Source organism: Budorcas taxicolor, chromosome 14, assembly GCF_023091745.1.
Source record: "Budorcas taxicolor isolate Tak-1 chromosome 14, Takin1.1, whole genome shotgun sequence".
Classification (NCBI taxonomy): Eukaryota; Metazoa; Chordata; class Mammalia; order Artiodactyla; family Bovidae; genus Budorcas; species Budorcas taxicolor.
The window spans coordinates 89,080,874-89,102,086 of NC_068923.1; the positions used below are offsets into that span (position 1 = coordinate 89,080,874).

At 38.7% G+C, this 21,213-nt stretch overlaps 1 protein-coding gene across 1 annotated transcript in view; it reads left to right on the top strand.

Moving 5' to 3' along the window:
* CNGB3 (cyclic nucleotide gated channel subunit beta 3) overlaps positions 1-21,213 on the top strand; it is a 174,904-nt gene that overhangs the window by 92,490 nt on the left and 61,201 nt on the right. Inside the window, exons 8-11 of the mRNA XM_052651974.1 lie at positions 2,420-2,506; positions 5,870-5,934; positions 6,670-6,792; positions 20,185-20,326. Of these exons, the coding sequence (XP_052507934.1) occupies positions 2,420-2,506; positions 5,870-5,934; positions 6,670-6,792; positions 20,185-20,326 (417 nt within the window). The remainder of the gene's footprint in view (positions 1-2,419; positions 2,507-5,869; positions 5,935-6,669; positions 6,793-20,184; positions 20,327-21,213) is intronic.

Below are 21,213 nucleotides of genomic sequence, written 5' to 3' on the forward strand. Positions count from 1 at the left end.
CCTGGCACTCCCATCTCTTTCAGAATTTTCCACAGTTTTCTGTGATCCACACAGCCAAAGGCTTTAGCATAGTCAATGAGGCAGAAATAGATGTTTTTCTGAAACTCCCTTGCTTTCTCCATGATCCAACAAATGCTGGCAATATGACCTCTGATTCCTCTGCCTCTTCGAATAATTATTTACAAGGTAGTTTATTATCTTTTATTGTTTATCCTAACTCTGAGAAATAGGCAGAGAGTTGAGGGTGATCCAAGGTTACCCAATCTGTATGATTGAACTCCAACTTCCCATTTCAAGGACACTATAGTGGCCTCAAATTTTGTAAAATATTCAGATCTAGGTTTAGGTGCCAGATTGTCCCTGTTGGCAATCTATGGTGATTGCAATTTCTTTCAATCTGTTTTCATCTCCAACTAATTTTCTTTGTAAAACTTTCCCACACACTTAGACATAGTCATAAAAGGTCTAAACTACTTTGATGAACTCTACAAAGAGAACTAATATTCTTTGTAAGTGCTACAAAGCTTATTTCAAACTCTTAATCACTTTCTTGAATTTGAATAAATGCAAATTAACTCACATATTTAATTTGTGTTTCTAAATGTAAACTTTCACGTTTAATTGAGGTCACTTCTTTTGAATTTCCTTAGCACATCCCACAGGTCATGTGTGAAGTGAAAGCCAATCAGTTGTGTCCGACTCTTTGCGATCCCAGGGACTATACAGTCCACGGAATTCTCCAGGCCAGAATCCTGGAGTGGGTAGCCTTTCCCTTCTCCAGGGATCTTCCCAACCCAGGGATCGAACCCAGGTCTCCGACATTGCAGCCAGATTCTTTACCAGCTGAGCTACCAGGGAAGCCCAAGAATACTGGAGTGGGGAGCCTATCCCTTCTCCATCGGATCTCCCTGATCCAGGAATCAAACCAGGGTCTCCTGCATTGCAGGTGGACATATAACACATGTCTTATGGCATTGTGTTATACCTATTCTTGTGCTTGGCTATCCTATCATTGGACTGTTAATTTCTTGTGGACAGAAACAGTATCTTATCTCCAATGTGCTTTGCAAAGTTCCTTGTACAGAGTACAGTGTTGGTCATTAATTCACTTTTCTACAATTCAGTAAGAAATAAATCATATCTACCAAATCCATGCTAACATGTTAATATCAAGCACAACTTATTGACTGTCTGCATGGAAAAGTCAAATGGGCCTTCAAGCGACTGGACGTTGAAATAGCACTAGACAGAATCAGTGATTCCACGCTCCCGCTTTCATTTACAAGACATTGTTATAGCAACTCTTTGTGCACCTCTCAACTTGTCATGAGGCCCAGTATCCGTAGGATAAAATCAGTAAGGCTTGGTGATATTATGCATTTTTAAGCCAATACTTCTAGTAAATCATTTGTTTATGGTAACCAATCTGGTTGAGTCAAACTGAGAGTCCCATTTCTTTTCAATATCACTAGGCTTTGAAATTCTAGTACACAATTAATTACTTCAACTTTTCATTTCATATGTATGGCCTTACAGAAAATTCTTAACTGCTCTTAATTATCGTAAATAAATTAAATGTTTCTTTAATGTACCCTATTTTTCAAGATAACAGAAAGATGAATGAAAATTAGTCATTATCTTACATAAAAATTTTTATTGTTATCATTGAAATCAAGAAAGTATGCAAGTATGATGCTGTCATTTCGCAATTACCAAGGTAATATAAAGCCAATATAATTTAAATACATCACATATGTAAAATGTTTTTAGCTATAATGGTACTTTCAATACCTTCTCCCATCAGAACTGATAATTAATTGTAAATGGGACCGATTTCTTTCCTCTCATCTCTGTTAGCCTGTACAGTCTCTGACAGATACGCTCACTGCTACTTGTTGTCAACAATATGATCCAAAGTAGAGGGCAGTAGAAAGAACTGAAGCGTCTGGATGAACCACCAACAATATAATCAGCCTGACCACTGGAGAACTGGCTGAAACATAAAAATCAACCACTACAATGAATGTCCAATAGTTTCAAATAAAATCAAGAATGAGCTTGAGCTTCAGTCCAAAAACCCCAAGTTGAAATATGTTCTAAAAGTAGCAACCATGCCATCTCTGAAACACATGTGACAGCGCAACAAAATTCCAGAAAAATGCGGTGCCTAAGCTTAGCAAGATCAGATGCATGAAGCTGGAAATGAAATTCATTGGACATAAGCTATGAAATAGTGTTCTTGTTTTCATGGTGTTGATCTACCTTTCAGAGACACCATGCATATCTAACTGAAAACAATTTTGTATTAAACAGAAAATGATCCACAGTGACTAGTTAACTTTTACATACATTGATGTGTTAATTTATGTCTAAAAACTTATGTAATCACATCATAATTATGAGTATGTTCTTCCAACAGCTGGATATGGCATCAATAATGCCCTTTGATGTTTTCTACCTCTTCTTTGGGTTTAATCCAATATTTAGGACAAATAGGATGCTAAAGGTAAGATAACTATATTTAATTGTCTTCTTCTTATAATAATGGAAATCTTCAAGTAATTTAAAATATCCCAGTTGTTTCCCAAAAAACTGTCCTCCTTTTTTCTGCCCTCATCAATGCTATGAATTTTAAAATCTTAATGAAGGGAAAACATCATTATTTCTACTGATAGAAGTTGCTTGCTCTTGGTTGTTTTGAGTCTGTATCTCATAACAGGTATTTTTAAAATAGGAATGCTTTTGTGCTTCTAAATACAGCTATAATTATGAATGAATATTTTATCAATCTATGCTTTTCCACTTGTCACTTTCCATTACATAGTCACTGAATGCTTGGAACACCAGGTTTAAAATGAGAGTGCCAGATGAGATGACCACTAAGCTATCTTACTCATCTAAAATTCTATAATAATAGAAAAATGCAAACACCCTTGCATAACAAAAGTATTTATATACTTAGAGCTCAAATGTTCATTGAGAGGGAACTAGTTAAATCGCAGTACGTCTATACAGTAGAAAACTTTGTAATGCAAAAATAAAGAGAGTTTTCTGTGAACTGGCAGAGGACAACCTCCAAGATAAAACAACAAAATGAGGGGAAAAGTTAGTTACAAAACAGTTTATAGAACAATGTTAAGTCTTGCAACAGAAAGAGAATATATTCTATGTTTCTGTATTATGTAAATAGTGGATGGCTACAAAAAAAAAAAAAAAAACTAATAAAAATGGTTAACTGAGGCTGGAGAGGAAATCAGGATGTATAGGGGCAGGAATGGGGCTTCCTTTCCTAGCGGTGAAGAACCCACCTCCCAGTGCAGGAGACATAAGAGACTCGGGTTCAATCCCTGGGTCAGGAAGATCCCCTGCAACAAGCCACAGAAGCCCGCTCCAGTGTTCCTGCCTGGAGAATCCCGCGGACAGAGGAGCCTGGCGGGCCATAGTCCATGGGGCCACAAAGAGTCCAGCAACACTGAAATGACTTAGCAGGCAGGCACGGGGGCAGAATAGGAAAAAAGGCTTTGAAGATATACATTTCTTACTGTTCTTGAACTGTATTAATAAATTACCTATTGATAAAGATTCTAAGCTATAAATATTTTATAACTCAAAGCTTTTTCAGGTCCCTAAAATGAGTCTGAGGGGAGTCAGCATGTGGAATTTTGTAGAAATCTTTAATATTAGCAATAGCAGCTTGCATTCCCAAAGACAGCCCTCTTAAAAGGAATACCGCAGACTCTTTCCGTTTTAGGCGGTTATCTCTTTGACACTTTGGGAAGACAAGGTGGCATGACCTGGAGACTCGAGTGCATCCTGACACAGCAGCAGCTGCTGTTTGCTGGATCCATACTCGGTCCTACTTACTCTGTTCAACTTTTATTCATTGTCTCATTTATTCCTCCAAACAAGCTCTTTCTGGAGATGAAAATGAGAATAAGCAGAGTTTAAAAAAAAATCTGTCCAGACGCGCAGCTGGTGAGTGGCAATATCTGGAGCCTATCGCATATTTTTTGACTCCAAATTCTTTACTATCATCAGATGAGCAAGTGAACTTCAGGCTGAAAGGCTCTCTTTCCATGTCCATGATTTTTCCACATCAAGAGGGACATTACTCTATATTCTCACACACTCAAGACTACTCTAGGGACTTCAGTTTTGACCACAGGGTGTGGGTCTAGACTGAGTAGAATTTAACATTCCTAGCAGCTTGGTGGGCTGGCCATCCATCATCAAATTTCTAGTGTCGAATGGACATTTCAGGAGCCCACTTCTCAGATGACCAACTTTCAGAGAGTCTTGGGTTCCTATGGTTTGGGGAGTTGGGTATCACAATAAAATCTTATAAAATGCTAGCTCTTCACATGCCATCTTTGTATCCCTATGGTGTCCAAAAGCTCACTATCTTTAGATTTTTAAAATCTAGGCAGTCCTGAAAGTCAACATTAATCTTCTTATCATAGCCCCACAGGCCAGCCATTTCCACAGAAGTGTGTCATTTTAATGTGCAGTTCTCTAGGGAAAATATCACTTATCTACCTCCAAAGTATATATGAAAAAACAAATTAAGAATATACATTTTTTCTACAGTGAACACTTTAGCAAAGTTTTAAAATGTATCTTTGTGCAAGCTTCTATCAAGAGTACAATAAACAAATAACCACAAACGGAAATTATCTTAATCTGAGTGCTGAATGGATGCTTCCTACTCAGGAATTCTAGAAAAACAAATCATTTGTGCATATTCCTAGACTAGTAGTCATTGCTATTACACCTGTTTTTTAATTCCCAAATGTTCTATTATAGTCATACCTGCACTGGATGAAATTTTGAACCAAATACTCTTTGAATTTAGTAATCTCTCATAGCCCTTCCAATCTGTAAGGTCCTGTGAGTCTAAGCATATTATATGATTAAATGCATGAACTCATGTAAGCATGCAACCTCTTTTGGAGTCATGTTCTCTGATGTCCTCATTTTACAGATGAGGAAGCTGAAATACAGAAATATTAAGTGACTTTTCCAAGATCACACAGTTAATAAATGGAAGAGAGGAGATTGGTGTTCAGCTCTGGATTTCACGCTCTTGCATTTTACAGCCTATAAATTAAAAAGAGAAAGTAGGGAGAAAAGAAAGAGGAAGTAGGTACATGTAGGGAGTATCTGCTAAGATAGAAGTGGGTATAAGCAGAAGAAAACCTTGAGGCAAATAGCAGCTGTTCTCCAGTGTTCTTGCCTGGAGCATCCCAGGGACGGGGGACCCTGGTGGCTGCCGTCTATGGGGTCGCACACAGTCGGACATGACTGAAGAGACTTAGCAGATGCATCTAATCTCCCTGTATCTTTGAACAATGTCAAGAATAGATAACCAATGCTAACATTTACTGGACTTTAAATTCTGTTGAAATAAATACACATGTAATGCCACTTGCTTATATGTAATGCTAGTGTTGAGCAACAGGACATAACACCTGTTTTTGACTTCAATATATTTTATTATTCTTCTCCTATTTAACTTACGTTTTGAGGGGAGGTGTGATTTTTAATGATTGTGAAACAAAGTTCCACTATATGCTTTAAAAAGAAAAAAGGAAAGAAATGTTTTTAAGCTTGCTTTTCTAAAAGCATTACAAATAAGACATAACTGGAGTAGAAATGAAAAAAAAAGTGAGAAGCTCTATAAGTTTGGCGCCTTGCTAAAACGCACTGCCCAGAGGAAAATACCACTAAACAGATCTCAGTTTTTGTTTAAGACATGAGTATAATTATTTTCAGTAGCAAATAAAGTCTATTTCATATTGTTTTATTTAAATATAAGAGATGTATTTAAGACTAACACACTTTGGGATTCTTTTGCTTGTTTCCTACACAGTACACTTCATTTTTCGAGTTTAACCATCACCTAGAGTCTATAATGAACAAGGCATACATCTACAGGTAAAGTATAACTCAGTGTACTTTGGGGCTGGGAGAGAGCGCAATGCTATGACATTGTAGACAAAACTGGGGAAGAATATGGCCTCCCTGCAAGAGAGTAAGGAATAATCTCAGATTTGGGGCTATGTAGAATATTGAGCTACATTCTAAAACAGATCTGAACATTTCAAAGTGAGATGAAAGTATGAAAATTATATTAGATTTAGAAGAATACCTGACAAAAAAAAGAGGGCGTATTACTTGCTTCCATCAGAACAAGGACAGAGAAATGTGTCCTTTGGCAAGCTGACTTTGCATCTCTCTCACGACAATTCATTCCAATCTGAATTTTCATTCATTCGCTGTTCTGAACTTAACTTGCCCAGAGACCTCTAGTCAGTCAACTGTAGCGTGAAGTCCCATGAGCTCTCCGGAGATATCCAGTGAAATCAGCATGGTGTATTTTATGGAACTCAGACTGGAGAGGTGACCCTGGAGACATGTCTTTCAGGGAACTGACTCGTGCCATCTGTGAGAAGAGAAGAGCTTTTTTCCCCCTCTGTCAGTCCCAGTCAGGAGACTGAAGTCTGGAAACCTGTGGTGGCAGCATCATTTCATACTGTACTAATGAGAGCTAACAGTTCACACATTTAAAGCAAGGAGATTCAGCAGAGACTTCAAGAAAAAGAAAATGTTAAAATAGGCTGTATTCCAGAAACAACTCAAGCCTCACTTTGCACTTCTTCTCGTTGACAGAGTAATTCGAACGACTGGATACTTGTTGTTTACGCTGCACATTAATGCTTGTATGTATTATTGGGCTTCAAACTATGAAGGAATTGGAAGTACCAGATGGGTGTATGATGGTGAGGGAAACAAGTGAGTTTTAATTTTTTAATTTTTTAATTTATTTTTGATTGGAGGATGATTGCTTTACAATGTTGGGTTGATTCTGCTGTACAGCAGTGTGAATCAGCCACAAGTGTACCTCTAACCCCTCCCTCTTGAACCTCCCCATCCAGCCTCATCCCACCCCCGGGTCATCACAGAGCACCAGGCTGAGCGCCTTTGTGACACAGCCACTTCCCAGGAGCTGGTAGCATCTATTGCGCACATGGTGGCATGTATGTTTCACTCCTGTGCTCAACTCACCCCGCCCTCCCCTTCCCTCCTGCGTTCTCAAGTCTGTGCTCTACGTCTGGTGCAGGGTAAGCGTTCCTTTTGAAGGAAACTTCCTGACTCTTCTTAACTTCTGTTCCAGTGGGAGTTTTCGTAAGCCAGTGTTTTTGAAACTGTTAAGAACAGTCCAATAGTGGACAGAAAAAACTCCTTAGTCAGTCAGTATGCTTTTGAGTGAGAGAGGGTAGGATAGAAGATGACAGAGTAGAAAATATCAGCCTGTTATTCCTAGTAGGGGTGTGTTGTGTGTGCACGTGCGTGTGCATGTGCGTGTGCGTGTGCATGTGCATGTGCGTGCGTGTGTGCGTGTGTGTGTGTGTGTCCTGAGTTGACCTGTAAAATTCATTTCTTACTCTGGATCAAGATCAGAAAAGTTGGAAAGCCTCTGCTATAGATAACGGAGTGGTAAGGTAACTTTTAATAACCCCAATGCCAATGTTGGTAATGAACAATGTTAATTATTTGGAGGGCAGGTGCAATGACTAATTAGTTTACCACTGAAAGGTTTTATGAGTTATGAGTCAGCTATAACCATTAACTCAATTAAACGCTTACAGATCGTAAACTAAACTTAGGATAAAGTTTAAACAAGGATCGTAAACTAAACTTGATAATTAGACGTGCAAGTACTCCAAGATTAAAAAAGATTATCTGAGAAGTTTCGTGCAGTAGAATCACAACTCAATAATGGCAGCTGAGTTATTTAATCGTGAAATTTTTGGTAGATATAAAGGCCTGGCATAAAGTACACCGCCACTGACTTTCTGCTCCAGTGAAATGAGTTTGAGCATATTGTAAGGCAATGTCCTTACTGGAAAATAGTGGGTCCCAGCATGACTTTGAAGGGCAACTCACAGCAGCCTTGGGAAGGAAAGCAATTACAGGAGGGAGGAAAGATACCTCACGGAATTACACACTAGCTAGAGTGAGCAGGATCTGAATGAGGGATTGTAACAACATTTTTTGAACTTTTAGCCAGAACTAATTTTAAAAATTTAAAGTCATAGGGCCCACTGACTGGGAAACTACACACACACACACACACACACACACACACACACACACACACACAGCCACAGAAGAAAGTTTATAACCAAATCTATAAATAATTTCCTTTAGAAACTATTTATGTATTCAGCTTAATATAACTATATAGAAAACTGAGTAAGATACCAACTATATTAAATATTGTCTAGAACTATATAATTCAATATCATCAGATGCATGACTCTGATTATTGTTTTACTCAAATTAGAAAAATTTCTGCCATCTAGAAAGAGGAGAGCTATTTCTCTCTTCATACCTGGTTGCCTCCCTGCCACATATTTTAGAGAATATGTCTTGCTCCCAGTGCTTAGAATATTAAGTGTACACACTTATATTAATATTAAGTAATACACACTCGGTATATGTTAGGTCTTAGAGAAGACAAGAAGGGAGTTTCTTCACTCTTTCTCTCTCTTCCTTCTCGCCTTCTTTAAATCCCTAACACATACTGAGTGTATGAAAGAGAGAGAAAGGAAAGAAAAAAGGAAGGAGTGATTAAATTTGTATTATTATAAGAAGAAAGAAACCTCAGCTTTGACGCATAAGAAGCTAAAGCTAACGTATGCTAATATTTTAGACATCTAATTCTGGCTATAGTGTAGACCAAATATTCAAAGTGCCCTCTCACTAAAATAGAAGAAGATAACCTACTTGAAATGTTTGTTGTATTAGTTATTATAGTTACTCGTTATAAGACACATTTCTATATAAATTATATTACAACAGTTCCCAATGATTGCTAAATTCTTTTAGAAAGTAAAAGGAATCTTTGAAATCTAAAAAAAAATTGTGTCCTGAAGCTGGAGTTGAGTGGTAAGATTAACAGTAAAGAACAGAAATAGAGAGGATAAATTCTTAATCATTAGAAGAAAAAAAATGGTGAGCTGCTAAAACAATTTAAAATATATCAGTAAGCAGAATACATTAGTATGGACTAAATTCACCAGTTGAAAGAGATTATCAAATTATATCAATCAAAATAGACTTCAAAACAAAGATTATTTTAGGGAAAAATTAAGTCACCGTATAATGGGAATGGTTTCGATTCACCATCAGTATTTTCCAGTTCTAAATGTGTAATGCACCTAATGCAAAATAGTTACAATGAGTCAAAGAAACTTACAGAGCAAAAATTACTAGAAGGAAGAGAAACTGGCAAACACACCGTCAAAGTCTGAGACATCAACACACAACTATTAGCCAGTCAAGCGCCAAAGACAGTAAAGATAAAAGATTTGAGAACCTCACTAATAAGCTTGACTTAGCAGATGCAAATGGAGCCCTGTACCAAAGAATTAGAAGCTACTCATCATTTTACAAAAATTTTTATTGTTATAGTTGCTGTACAACATTATGTAAGTTATAGATGTACAATACAGTGAGTCATAATTTTTAAATGTTGTGCTCCATTTATACTTTGTAAAATATTGACTACATTCCCCACATTGTACAATATATGCTTATAGCTTATTTTATATGTAATAGTTTGTACTTCTCAATTCCCTGTCCCCATCCTGCCCCTCCTTCCCTCCCTCACTCCACTGGTAGCCCTTAGTTTGTTCTCTATGTCTGTGAGTCTGCTTCTTTTTTGTTATATTCACTAGTTTATTGCATTTTTTTCAATTCCTCATAGAAGTGATATCATGCAATATTTGTCTTTGATCCATTTGACTCAGTATAATACCCTCCAAGTCCATCCATGTTGCTGCAAACGGCAAGATTTCGTTCTTTGTCGTAGCTGGGTGGTATTCCATTGTGTCTGTACGGAAAAGATGTGTCCGTCTCCTTTAACCAATAATCTGTTAACGGCACTCAGGCTGCTTCCATATCTTGACAATTGTAAACAACACTGCTACGAACATTGGGGTGCATTTCAGATTAGTGGGTTTTTTGGATATATGCCCAGGAATGGAATTGCTGTGTCATGTGATAATTCTGTTTTTAGTTTTTTTGAGAAACCTCTATACTATTTTCCATCGCAGCTATACCAATTTACATTACTACCAACAGTGTACAAATGTTCCCTTTTCTCCACATCCTTGCCAACATTTGTTATTTTTGTTCTTTTTGATGATAGAAATTCTAAGAGGTTGAGGTGATATCTCATTGTGATTTTGATTTACATTTCCCTGATGGTTAGCAATGGTGAGCATCTTTTCATATGTCTATAGGCCATCTGCATTTTCTCTTTGGAAAAAGAAGCCACTCATTCTTCTTAATCATTCATGATAGATTACAAAAAAGTGGTCATTTTCTAGCCCAAGGAGCAAGTTTCGATGAATTTTTCAGCATTGCTATCAAACAGCTCGCATTCTCTAGTCCTTTAGACAGGAGGGTTCTCACCCAAAACCAGAGCTCTAATAATCCTCTTGAAAGTGGAAGTGAAAGTTGCTCAGTCGTGTCCAACTCTTTGCAACCCCATGGACGTCCATGGCATTCTCCAGGCCAGAATACTGGAGTGGGTAGCCTTTCCCTTCTCCAGGGGATCTTCCCAACCCAGGGATCAAACCCAGGTCTCTAGCATCACAGGCGGATTCTTTACCAGCTGAGCCACCAGGGAAGTCCAATAATCCTCTTACCAAGTGTCAGGAACACATCCTTACCAAGAAAATGCCTTTAAAAGCAGCAGATGCGTGTGTGTGCTGTTTTATATATATATATATGTATATATATATTACATATAAATAATTGTTCTTGTTATTGTTTAGCCGCCCAGTCGCGTCCGATTCTTTACGACCCCATGGTCTGCAGCATGCCAGGCCTCCCTGTCCCCCGCCATCTCCCAGAGATTACCCAGTGGCTAAGACTCTGCACTCGAATGCAGGGGGCATGGATTAGACCCCTAGAAGGGGAACTAAATCCCACATGCCCCAACTGAGACTCGGCACAGGCAAATAAAACAATAATAAATAATTTGTAAATGGCAGTTGTTAATACACTTACATTTCCCACAGTTTTAAAGCAACACCTGCCTCTTCTCTTACTTCATATTACTCTTTGACCTCAAAAGTGTAAAGTCTTTTTTTAGTTAACCCTTGTGATGGCTCCTGATGACATATAATTTGGAGGTTGCTTATGAGATCACTGGACTTGTGAACCTTGTCCTAGTTAGAATTATGCAGCAACTGTAGGGCATAAGTGAAGCACTGTGAACATTTAAAATAAGAGGCATTTATTACTATTCTATTAATCTTCATCAAAATAACAATGTCTGTTCATTTCAGTAAAAGAAAAGAGGTTATTTTCATTTATACTAAGTACATGGCAGCCTTCATCTGACTGTGAAAAATGACAAAGCAGGAATGGGCTTACTTAGCTCAAAACCAGAGCGTAAGTTGTTGCTGTTCCTAAATCATGCCCGACTCTGACCACATAGACTGCAGCACGCCAGGCTTCCCTATCCTTCACTGTCTCCTGAAGTTTGATTGGAGTGATGTTATCCAAGCACCTCATCCTCTGTCTCCCCCTTCTTCTCCTGCCTTCAATCTTTCCCAGCACCGGGGTCTTTTCCAATGAGTTGGCACTTCACATCAGGTGGTCGAAGTATTGGAGCTTGAGCAAAATATTCAGGGTTGATTTCCTTTAGGATTGACTGGTTGGATCTCCTTGCAGTCCAAGGGACTCTCAAGAGTCTTCTCCAGCACCACAGTTCAGAAGCATTAATTCTTCGGTGTTCAGCCTTCTTTGTGGTCCAACTCTCACATCTGTACATAACTACTGGAAAAACCACAGCTTTAATTGTAAGGATCTTTGTCAGCAAAATGATGTCCCTGCTTTTTAACATGCTGTCAAGATTTGTCATAGCTTTCCTTCCAGGGAGCACGTATGTTTTAATTTCACGCTGCAGTCAACATCCACAGTGATTTTGGTGCCCAAGAAGATGAAATTTGTCACCATTTCCACTTTTTTCCCTTTTATTTACCATGAAGTGATGGGACCAGACACCATGATCTTTAAGCCAGTTTTTTCACTCTCCTTCATCCTCATCAAGAGATTCTTTAGTTCCTCTTCATTTTCTGCCATTAGAGCAGTGTCATCTGCATATCTGAGGTTGTTGATATCTCTGCTGGCAATCTTGATTCCAGCTTGTGATTCCTCCAACCTGGTGTTTCACATGATGTACTCTGGAGGACAAAATACAGCCTTGACTTACTCCTTTCTCAATTTTGAACTACTCTGTTGCTCCATGTCCAGGTCTAACTGTTCTTATCGGTATGCACGTTCCTCAGCAAACCCATAAGGTGATCTGATATTTCCGTCTCTTTAAGAATTATCCACAATTATTTGTGCTCCACACAGTCAAAGGCTTTAATATCATCAATAAAGCAGAAGTAGATGTTATTCTGGAATTCCCTTGCTTTCTCTATGATCCAGTGAATGTTGGCAATTTGACCTCTGGTTCCTCTGCTTTTTCTAAACTCAGTTTGTACACCTGGAAGTTCTCAGTTCATGTACAGTTGAAGCCTAGTTTGAAGGATTTTGAGCATTATCTTACTAGCGTGTGAAATGAGCACAATTACACAGTAGTTTGAACATTCTTTGGCATTGCCCTTCTTTGGGATTAAAATGAAAACTGACCTTTTCCAGTCCTATGGCCACTGCTGAGTTTTCCCAATCTGCTTACATATTTGAATGCAGCACTTTAACAGCATGATCTTTTAGAATTTTAAACAGCTCAGCTGGAATTCCATCACCTCCACTAGCTTTGTTTGTAGTAATGCTTCCTAAGGCCCACTTGACTTCACACTCCAGGATGTTTGGCTCTAGGTAAGTGATCACACCATCATGGTTATCCAGGTCATTAAGACCTTTTTTGTATAGTTCTGTGTATTTCTTGCCACCTCTTCTTAATCTCTTCTGCTTCTGTTAGGGCCTTACTGTTTCTGCCTTTTATCATGCCCATTCTTAAGTAGAATGTTCCCTAGATATCTCCAGTTTTCTTGAAGAAATCTCTAGTCCTTCCCATTCTACTGTTTTCCTCTATTTCTTTGCACTGTTAACTTGAGAAGGCTTTCTTATCTCTCTTTGCCATTCTCTGGAACCCTGCATTCAGTTGTGTGTATCTTGCCTTTCTCCCTTGCCTTTTGCTTCTCTTCTTTTCTCATCTATTTGTAAAGCCTCCTCAGACAACCACTCTGCCTTCTTGCATTTCTTTTCCTTGGGGATGGTTTTGATCAATGCCTCCTATACTATGTTATTAACCTCTGTAGTTCTTCAGACATGTTGTCTACCAGATCTAATCCCTTAAATTTATTCATCACCTCCACTGTATAATCATAAGATATTTGATTTAGGTCATACCTAAATGGCCTTACTTTCTTCAATTTAAGCTTGAATTTTGCAATAAGGAGTTCATGATCTGAGCCACAGTCAGCTCCAGATCTTATTTTTGCTGCCTGTATAGAGCTTTTCCATCTTTGGCTGCAAGGAATATAATCAATCTGATTTGGGTATTGACCACTTGGTGATGTCTCTGTGTAGAGTCATCTCTTGTGTTGTTGGAAGAGGGTATTTGTTATAACCAATGTGTTCTCTTGGCAAAACTATTAGCCTTTGCCCTGCTTCATTTTGTATTCCAAGGCCAAATTTGCCTATTACTCCAGGTATTTCTTAACTTCCTAGTTTTGCATTTCAATCCTCTATGATGAAAAGGACATCTTTTTTGGTGTTAGGTCTTGTTGGTCTGCATAAATCAGTCAACTTCAGCTTTTTGGCATTTATGGTTGGGGCATAGACTTGGATTACAGTGATGCTGAATTGTTTGCCTTGGAAATGAGCCAACATCTTTCTGTCATTTTTGAGGATGCACCCAAGTACTGCATTTTGGACTCTTTGTTGACTATGATAGCTACTCCATTTCTTCTAAGGGATTCTTGCCCACAGTAGTAGATATCTTGGTCATCTGAATTAAATTTGCCCACTCCTGTCCATTTTAGTTCACTGATTCTTAAGATGTCAGTGTTCACTCTTGTCATCTCTTGCTTGACCATGTCCAATTACCTTGCTTCATGGACTTAACATCTCGGGTTCTTATGCAATGCTCTTTATAGCATCGGACTTTACTTTCACCACAAGACACATCCACCACTGAACATCGTTTCAACCCTGGCTCAGCTGTTTCATTTTTTCTGGAGCTGTTAGCAATTGCCCCCCACTCTTCCTCCACAGCATACTGGACACCTTCCAATCTGGGGGGGCTCGTCTTCTGGTGTCATATCTTCTGCCTTTTTATACTGTCCATGGGGTTCTCCAGGCAAGAATAATAGAGTGGATTGCCATTCCTTCCTCCAGTTATTTGATATCCAGAAATGTTCCCAGTCTCTCTTATCCATATATACCTCAATTTATTTATCTTCTGATACAAATTTCCCAATGTACAAAAATGTCTTAACAAATCCCTAACCTCAATCCTGGACACATAAGTCATCAAATGAATGAGTAAATGAGCAAGCAAGTTTGTCATGGGAATCATAACTCTAGATGGAGTGAAGAAGGAGTCAGAATGTCCATACTTTAGTGCTCGGGAAATTCAGGATTACTTACTCCCTTCCCTTTGTACACGAGGAAGATGAGACAAGGGTAAATGAAGTTATTAAGTCAGGGTCCCCTAGATACTTCAGTTCAGACACTAGCAGGAAAAGAAAGCGTGGTCTTTACACCAGACATTTAGACTCCCTTAAATGCATTAGAGCCGCTCCAGAGCAGCAGATGGGCAGACCAGAAGGGAGCTGAAAGGCAGCTGATGGCGTGACAGGGAGGAGTCTGCATGGGGATTACAAGGACGTAATCACAGATACAGCCTTCCCGTGTTCTTCAGTCTTGGGTTTGCATGACCTTTCACTTATTCTTTCACAGCCTTTAACAAATATTATTAAGCTCCTATTTGTCATACCTGTTTTTGAGGAGTTTATCTTCTAATGAGACTAGACGCCTAGCGTTCTCCTCCAGATTCAGTGTCTTCAGTGATAAATTTACAGAAACCTGGAACTGGAACTAAGATAGGTGGAGGTAGTTAAAAGGTCCACTCATAAAGTATTGAATTGGGTACTTTTAAAAGTTGCATGTCCCGCTACACATCCACCACATTGGCTAACATTTTTTAAAACTTCATATTCTTGGGTTAAACATATAAAGCAACTGGAAATCTCATACACTGTTGGAGGGATAAAATCTGACAGTTTGTTTTACAACTATATATAGCACCTATCTTAAAAACAAAAATTCCAACCCTAAATATTTGCCCAAGAGAACTTAAAAATATATGTCTATGAAAGAACGTATATAAGTATATTCATAGGATGTCTATTCATGAGAACCAAAAGCTTGAAACAGTCTAGGTTTTCATCCACAGGAAGATGGATAAACATACTGTGCCATAGTCATGCAAGGGTTATTGCTTAGCAATAAAAATGAATAAACACACAAAAACCCAGCTAAATCTCAGAAACATTATTCTGAGTGTAAGACATCTTACACAACCGTGTACACGTGTGTGATTTCATTTGTGTGAAATTCTAAAGCAGGCAAAGCTCATCTGAAACAATAGCCGCCCCTGGGCGGGGGCAAGAATTGACTGGGGAAAACGAATGAGAGAAATTTTTGGAGCGATGGAAATGTCCTCTGTCTTGATAGGTTTCTGAGTTACACAGATGTATGGATTTCTCAGAATCCATCAAATAGTGTCAAATGGTATACTTAAGATTTGTGCTTTCGATGTACAAGTTTTTTTAAATAACTATATCAGTATAGAACTGTAGTAATACATATATATACACACATATATATTCTGAAGTGCTGTATTTAGGAGGAAGTGTCTGTCTGCAAATTACTTTGAAATGCACCCAAAAATAAGATGGGTTGATGGATGGAAAGTGGAGAAACATCTGACAAAGAAGGTAAAGTAAAATGTTCATAATATTTATAGAATCTATGCTGTGAATACATGGGTGAAATTCAGTTTTTTCTGCTCGTTTAAAATATTTCAAAACAAAATGTTGGGGGGAAGTTTCATGTTGCATTTGTTTCACAGAGGAAGAAGTTCTTTTTTCATACAAAATGATCTTTTATGGTTTTATGTCAAATTCTGCCTTATGCTTTAACTTGAGGCTATATATGTGTGTGTGTATATATATATAGCCTATAGGATAGCTCATGTATTAAATCAGCCAGACAGAATCTCCTTGAAAAGATCTATCTGCCCAGGGTGTAAATATTAAAGGTGGACACGCTTGACTAATTAAGCTAATCCTGGAAGATCAATGTGATGCCATCTAATTAAATTACAAATCTTACCTCTGGTTGTGCCTGCCTGGATATAAGACATGACTGAGAAAAGAGTTCCAAGGTAAACCACAAAGCATCAGGGCAGAAAACTTCCAATTAACATAGCAGACATTTTCATCATGAAAAAAATGGTTCAAGGCTGACCCTTCAGATTTGGAAAATCAATGCCTAAATTTTACACTTGCTATTTTCTAACATCTGTAAATAAGAAAATAAGACAAAGCAATTCCTGTGTTTGTTCCTCTCAATACTAGAGGGACTTTGTAGGACATAGTAATCCCAACAGTTGGAGTTGGCTATGCAGGGAGAGAATCTGGTCTGTGTCCCACTCGTGGGTTGCACTGGGGTCAATAAATTTCCTTAATTCAGAGACCCACAGGTCCAGGACTTGTGATCACACTAAGCCAGGTAATGAGAAATTATAAACTGGAGTTGAAAATTAAATGCAATCCATAAAATTAATTCCATGCTTCTTCAAGGTAGTTCTCTTTGACATCCAGTTCACTGTAGTATCTGTAAGTCCAAGGAAGCTTGTTAGGGAATATGTTGCAGACCAGTGATACTTTCATTCTCTTGGCAGTGGTTTCAGATCCTACCAAAGAGTTAACTATTTGTCCGTTCCTGTATCCACCAGATAAAACAAACAAAAAGACTCATGTCCTTCTAAAGGTATTGAATTTCAAAACAAGTGATTTCTCTCTAGATCTGTTTTTATTTGAATACTGACTTTAACTGTAGTTTGATTCTTTCTTTGTAAACCTCAACTTCTTACTGTTTGAAGATCTGAAAATTATAACCCATTCTCACACACACACACACAAAAGGCCATCCTTGTTCAAAGACAAATGCACGTTTACTTAAAGTGCAAACGTTTATGTGGCACACCCAGATAAGAAATAAAAGACTGACTAGGGCAGGATTCTATAACACTGCTGCTTTTCTGTTTACTCTGGAAACTAGATAGCGAGCTGGAACCCACTAAATCTGAATGCCTGTCTGCAACAATATCTGAAAATGGCCTCTATATATAGGACATTTTTCTTCAAGGATTCAGTAGAAATAGCTGATCCAGACCATGTTATCAGAGCTATATGGAATATACCAAGTAGGCACCTCATTATGTGGGCTTCCCAGGGGTGTCAGTGGTAAAGAATCCACAGGCCAGCGGGAGACATGGGTTTAATCCCTGGGTCAGGAAGATCCCCTGGAGAAGAAAATGGCAACCCATTCTAATATTCCTGCCAGGGAAATCCCATAGACAGAGGCACCTGGCTGGCTACCATCCACGGAGTTGCAGAGAATCAGACACAACTTAACAATAAACAATCGCCCCCCGTGGCGGCGACGACCCATTCGAACGTCTGCCCTATCAACTTTCGATGGTAGTCGCCGTGCCTACCATGGTGACCACGGGTGACGGGGAATCAGGGTTCGATTCCAGAGAGGGAGCCTGAGAAACGGCTACCACATTCAAGGAAGGCAGCAGGCGCGCAAATTACCCACTCCCGACCCGGGGAGGTAGTGACGAAAAATAACAATACAGGACTCTTTCGAGGCCCTGTAATTGGAATGAGTCCACTTTAAATCCTTCCGCGAGGATCCATTGGAGGGCAAGTCACCAAGGAAACCAGAATTGAAAGAGACACATGTACCCCAATGTTCATCGCAGCACTGATTATAATAGCCAGGACATGGAAACAACCTAGATGTCCATCAGCAGATGAATGGATAAGAAAGCTGTGGTACATATACACAATGGAGTATTACTCAGCCGTTAAAAAGAATTCATTTGAATCAGTTCTGATGAGATGGACGAAACTGGAGCCGATTATACAGAGTGAAGTAAGCCAGAAAGAAAAACACCAATACAGTATACTAACACATATATATGGAATTTAGAAAGATGGCAATGACGACCCTGTATGCAAGACAGGAAAAAAGACGCAGCTGTCTATAACGGACTTTTGGACTCAGAGGGAGAGGGAGAGGGTAGGATGATATGGGAGAATGGCATTCTATCATGTATACTATCATGTAAGAATTGAATCGCCAGTCTATGTCTGACGCAGGATACAGCATGCTTGGGGCTGGTGCATGGGGATGACCCACAGAGATGTTATGGGGAGGGAGGTGGGAGGGGGGTTCATGTTTGGGAACACATGTAAGAATTAAAGATTTTAAAATTAAAAAAAATAAAAAAAAATTAAAAAAAAAATTAAAAAAAAATAAACAACAAACAGTATCTAATTATGGACCAAAATTATAATATATATACAATGGGTTGTAATACTAATTTCTATTCCCATGTCAATCAGGACTCCATGAAACCCTTAGCCACATATAGCCAAGTGAACCTCACATGTTCTGTCCTCATCTTTATCATATTCTTTTTTGTTGCCCTGGTCCCAGATTTTCTTCCCATCTGGGCTATCATGATCTGTCTCTCCATTTGCAATTGCGAGAGTTTAGTACAGAATCTTTATAAAGTCTATTTCTGAGCATACTTGATTTTCTTCAATATTAAATTTCTAGATAAATTAGCTGTTACGCTTAAGAGTAATTTCCCTTTTAAGATAGGACTCAGTTCTCTGTCTCTGTCATGGTTTATAAATTCAATCATATAGTAAGATATGAGTAGAAAAGGGAGAGAAGCTATATACCCACCTGCTCTATCTTCCATCAGTAAAAAACAGCTGGTTCTAAACTATAAAGGTCTTTTCAATCTCCATAAACCCCCTTGATATCTATGATATCCCTCACTAGTCACTACGAGGTAGTTTAAAGGTAGCCTCACACTTCTCGCTGCTCCTCTCATTGGAAGGTAGATTCAAATATCCCTTCCCTTGAATCCGGCTGGTCTAAGAGACTTGCTTGGCAAATATATATGGCAAGAGATTAAGAGATTGGAGGGCTTCTGAGTTACAAGAAGCCTTACAAGCTACTGTCTGAGCTTCTACCACTCGAGGGGAAGCCAGCCAGGCAAGAAGTCCATCTACGCCAAGACTTCCATGCTGTAAGGAAGCCCCAGCTATCCACACAACAGGCGGAATGAAAATACACAGCCAGCCCCAGCGGGTGCAACCATCCCGGCTCAGACGGTGACAGGAGACAACCTCGGTGTTCCAAACAGCCGTGCACGACAGAAGACTCAGCCAGCGGTTAGAGCCAAGGCCTCAGGACTCTGGCCTCAATCACATCCTCCCAGCTGTCTCCTGGCATTCAAGTCTCCTGAGGGTTCACTCCTCATGGAGTATAGAGGAGCCATCTTGGGGGTCTTCCACAAACACCTGACCCTCAGCATGACAAGCCCAGTCAAACAGTCTCTGCTTCATACCACTCAACTCTAGGGTGATTTGTTTTGCAGGGAGAAATAAGTGGAATGACTAATAAACACCTTCTTTGGCTTTGTTTAGTCTTTTCACAATGTTTATCAAGAAGTTTACCTTACCCTGGAGAAGGAAATGGCAACCCACTCCAGTATCCTTGCCTGGAGAATCCCATGGATGGAGGAGCCTGGAGGGCTACAGTCCACAGGGTCGCAAAGAGTCGGACACGACTGAGCGACTTCACTTTCACTTTCACTTTTCCTTGAAAGGGAAGTTTACATTAGTACACACGGTAGTCACTAATGCTGCTTAAAGACAGACAATCTTAATTACGAGGGAATGTGTTAAAATCTAGTATTATAGCAATATATTCCCAAGCATAATGGCATTTTACTGCTATAGTAAAAAGCAAAGTGTATATCTTCTCTTTTCACAGGTATCTGAGATGTTATTATTGGGCAGTTCGAACTTTGATTACCATCGGGGGCCTTCCAGAACCACAAACTTTGTTTGAAATTGTTTTCCAGCTGCTGAACTTCTTTTCTGGAGTTTTTGTGTTCTCCAGCTTAATTGGCCAGGTAAATTGAGATGTGAATCCCTAGATACATGAGGCTGTCATTTTTGAAAGCCTAACAATTTTTTATAAATTTTACATAGGAAAAATCAAAATCCACATGGTGCTTTTTTAATTTTACTAACTTTCATCTCTTTTAATGAATTGAAGGGGGCTTCTATAAGAAAACTTGTACACAATGAGTATCTGTTAGACTCTCAGAGAGTCACATTTCTAAGTTTTTCTGAAAACCTTTAGAAGCTCTCTTTTTTTTTACTTAAACTTCAAATATGGGTTAAAGTCAACTTCAGAGGTCATTTAAATCAGAGATTACCAGATGTCATCTAAATTAATTAAAAAACCATTGGTTCATAAATGTTTATTATGGTATCTATTTGTCCTTATTCTCAAGGAATCAGTCTTGTGAGAAAGTAAATCAAATACCCAAATAACTTTATTGCAAGATAATTGGCATTTGCAAAGTTTAGAGCCCAGCACCTTTGTGATTTCTCAGATCACAAGAAATAAAAAGCTCAACAGCATAGTGTCTTTAGAATTATACTTCCTTGTAAGGCATTTTACATACCATATGTCTGAAAGCAAAAAGCCATCTTGAGATTTGTACACTAGGTAAATAGTTAGACAAAAATCACGAAATGATTATTACCACCAGATAAGCGATTGATTCCCATTCACTACACTAACAGTGTTATGAATATAACCCATGCTTTAACAAAATTTAGCAATGAAAATTATTTTTTATAACATTTAAAGAAAAGGCAACCCACTCCAGTATTCTTGCCTGGGAAATCTCATGGACAGAGGAGCCCAGCAGGCTATAGTCCATGGGGTCGCAAAGAATCAGACACGACTGAAGTGACTAAACAACAACAAAAAGCTGATCACAAATAG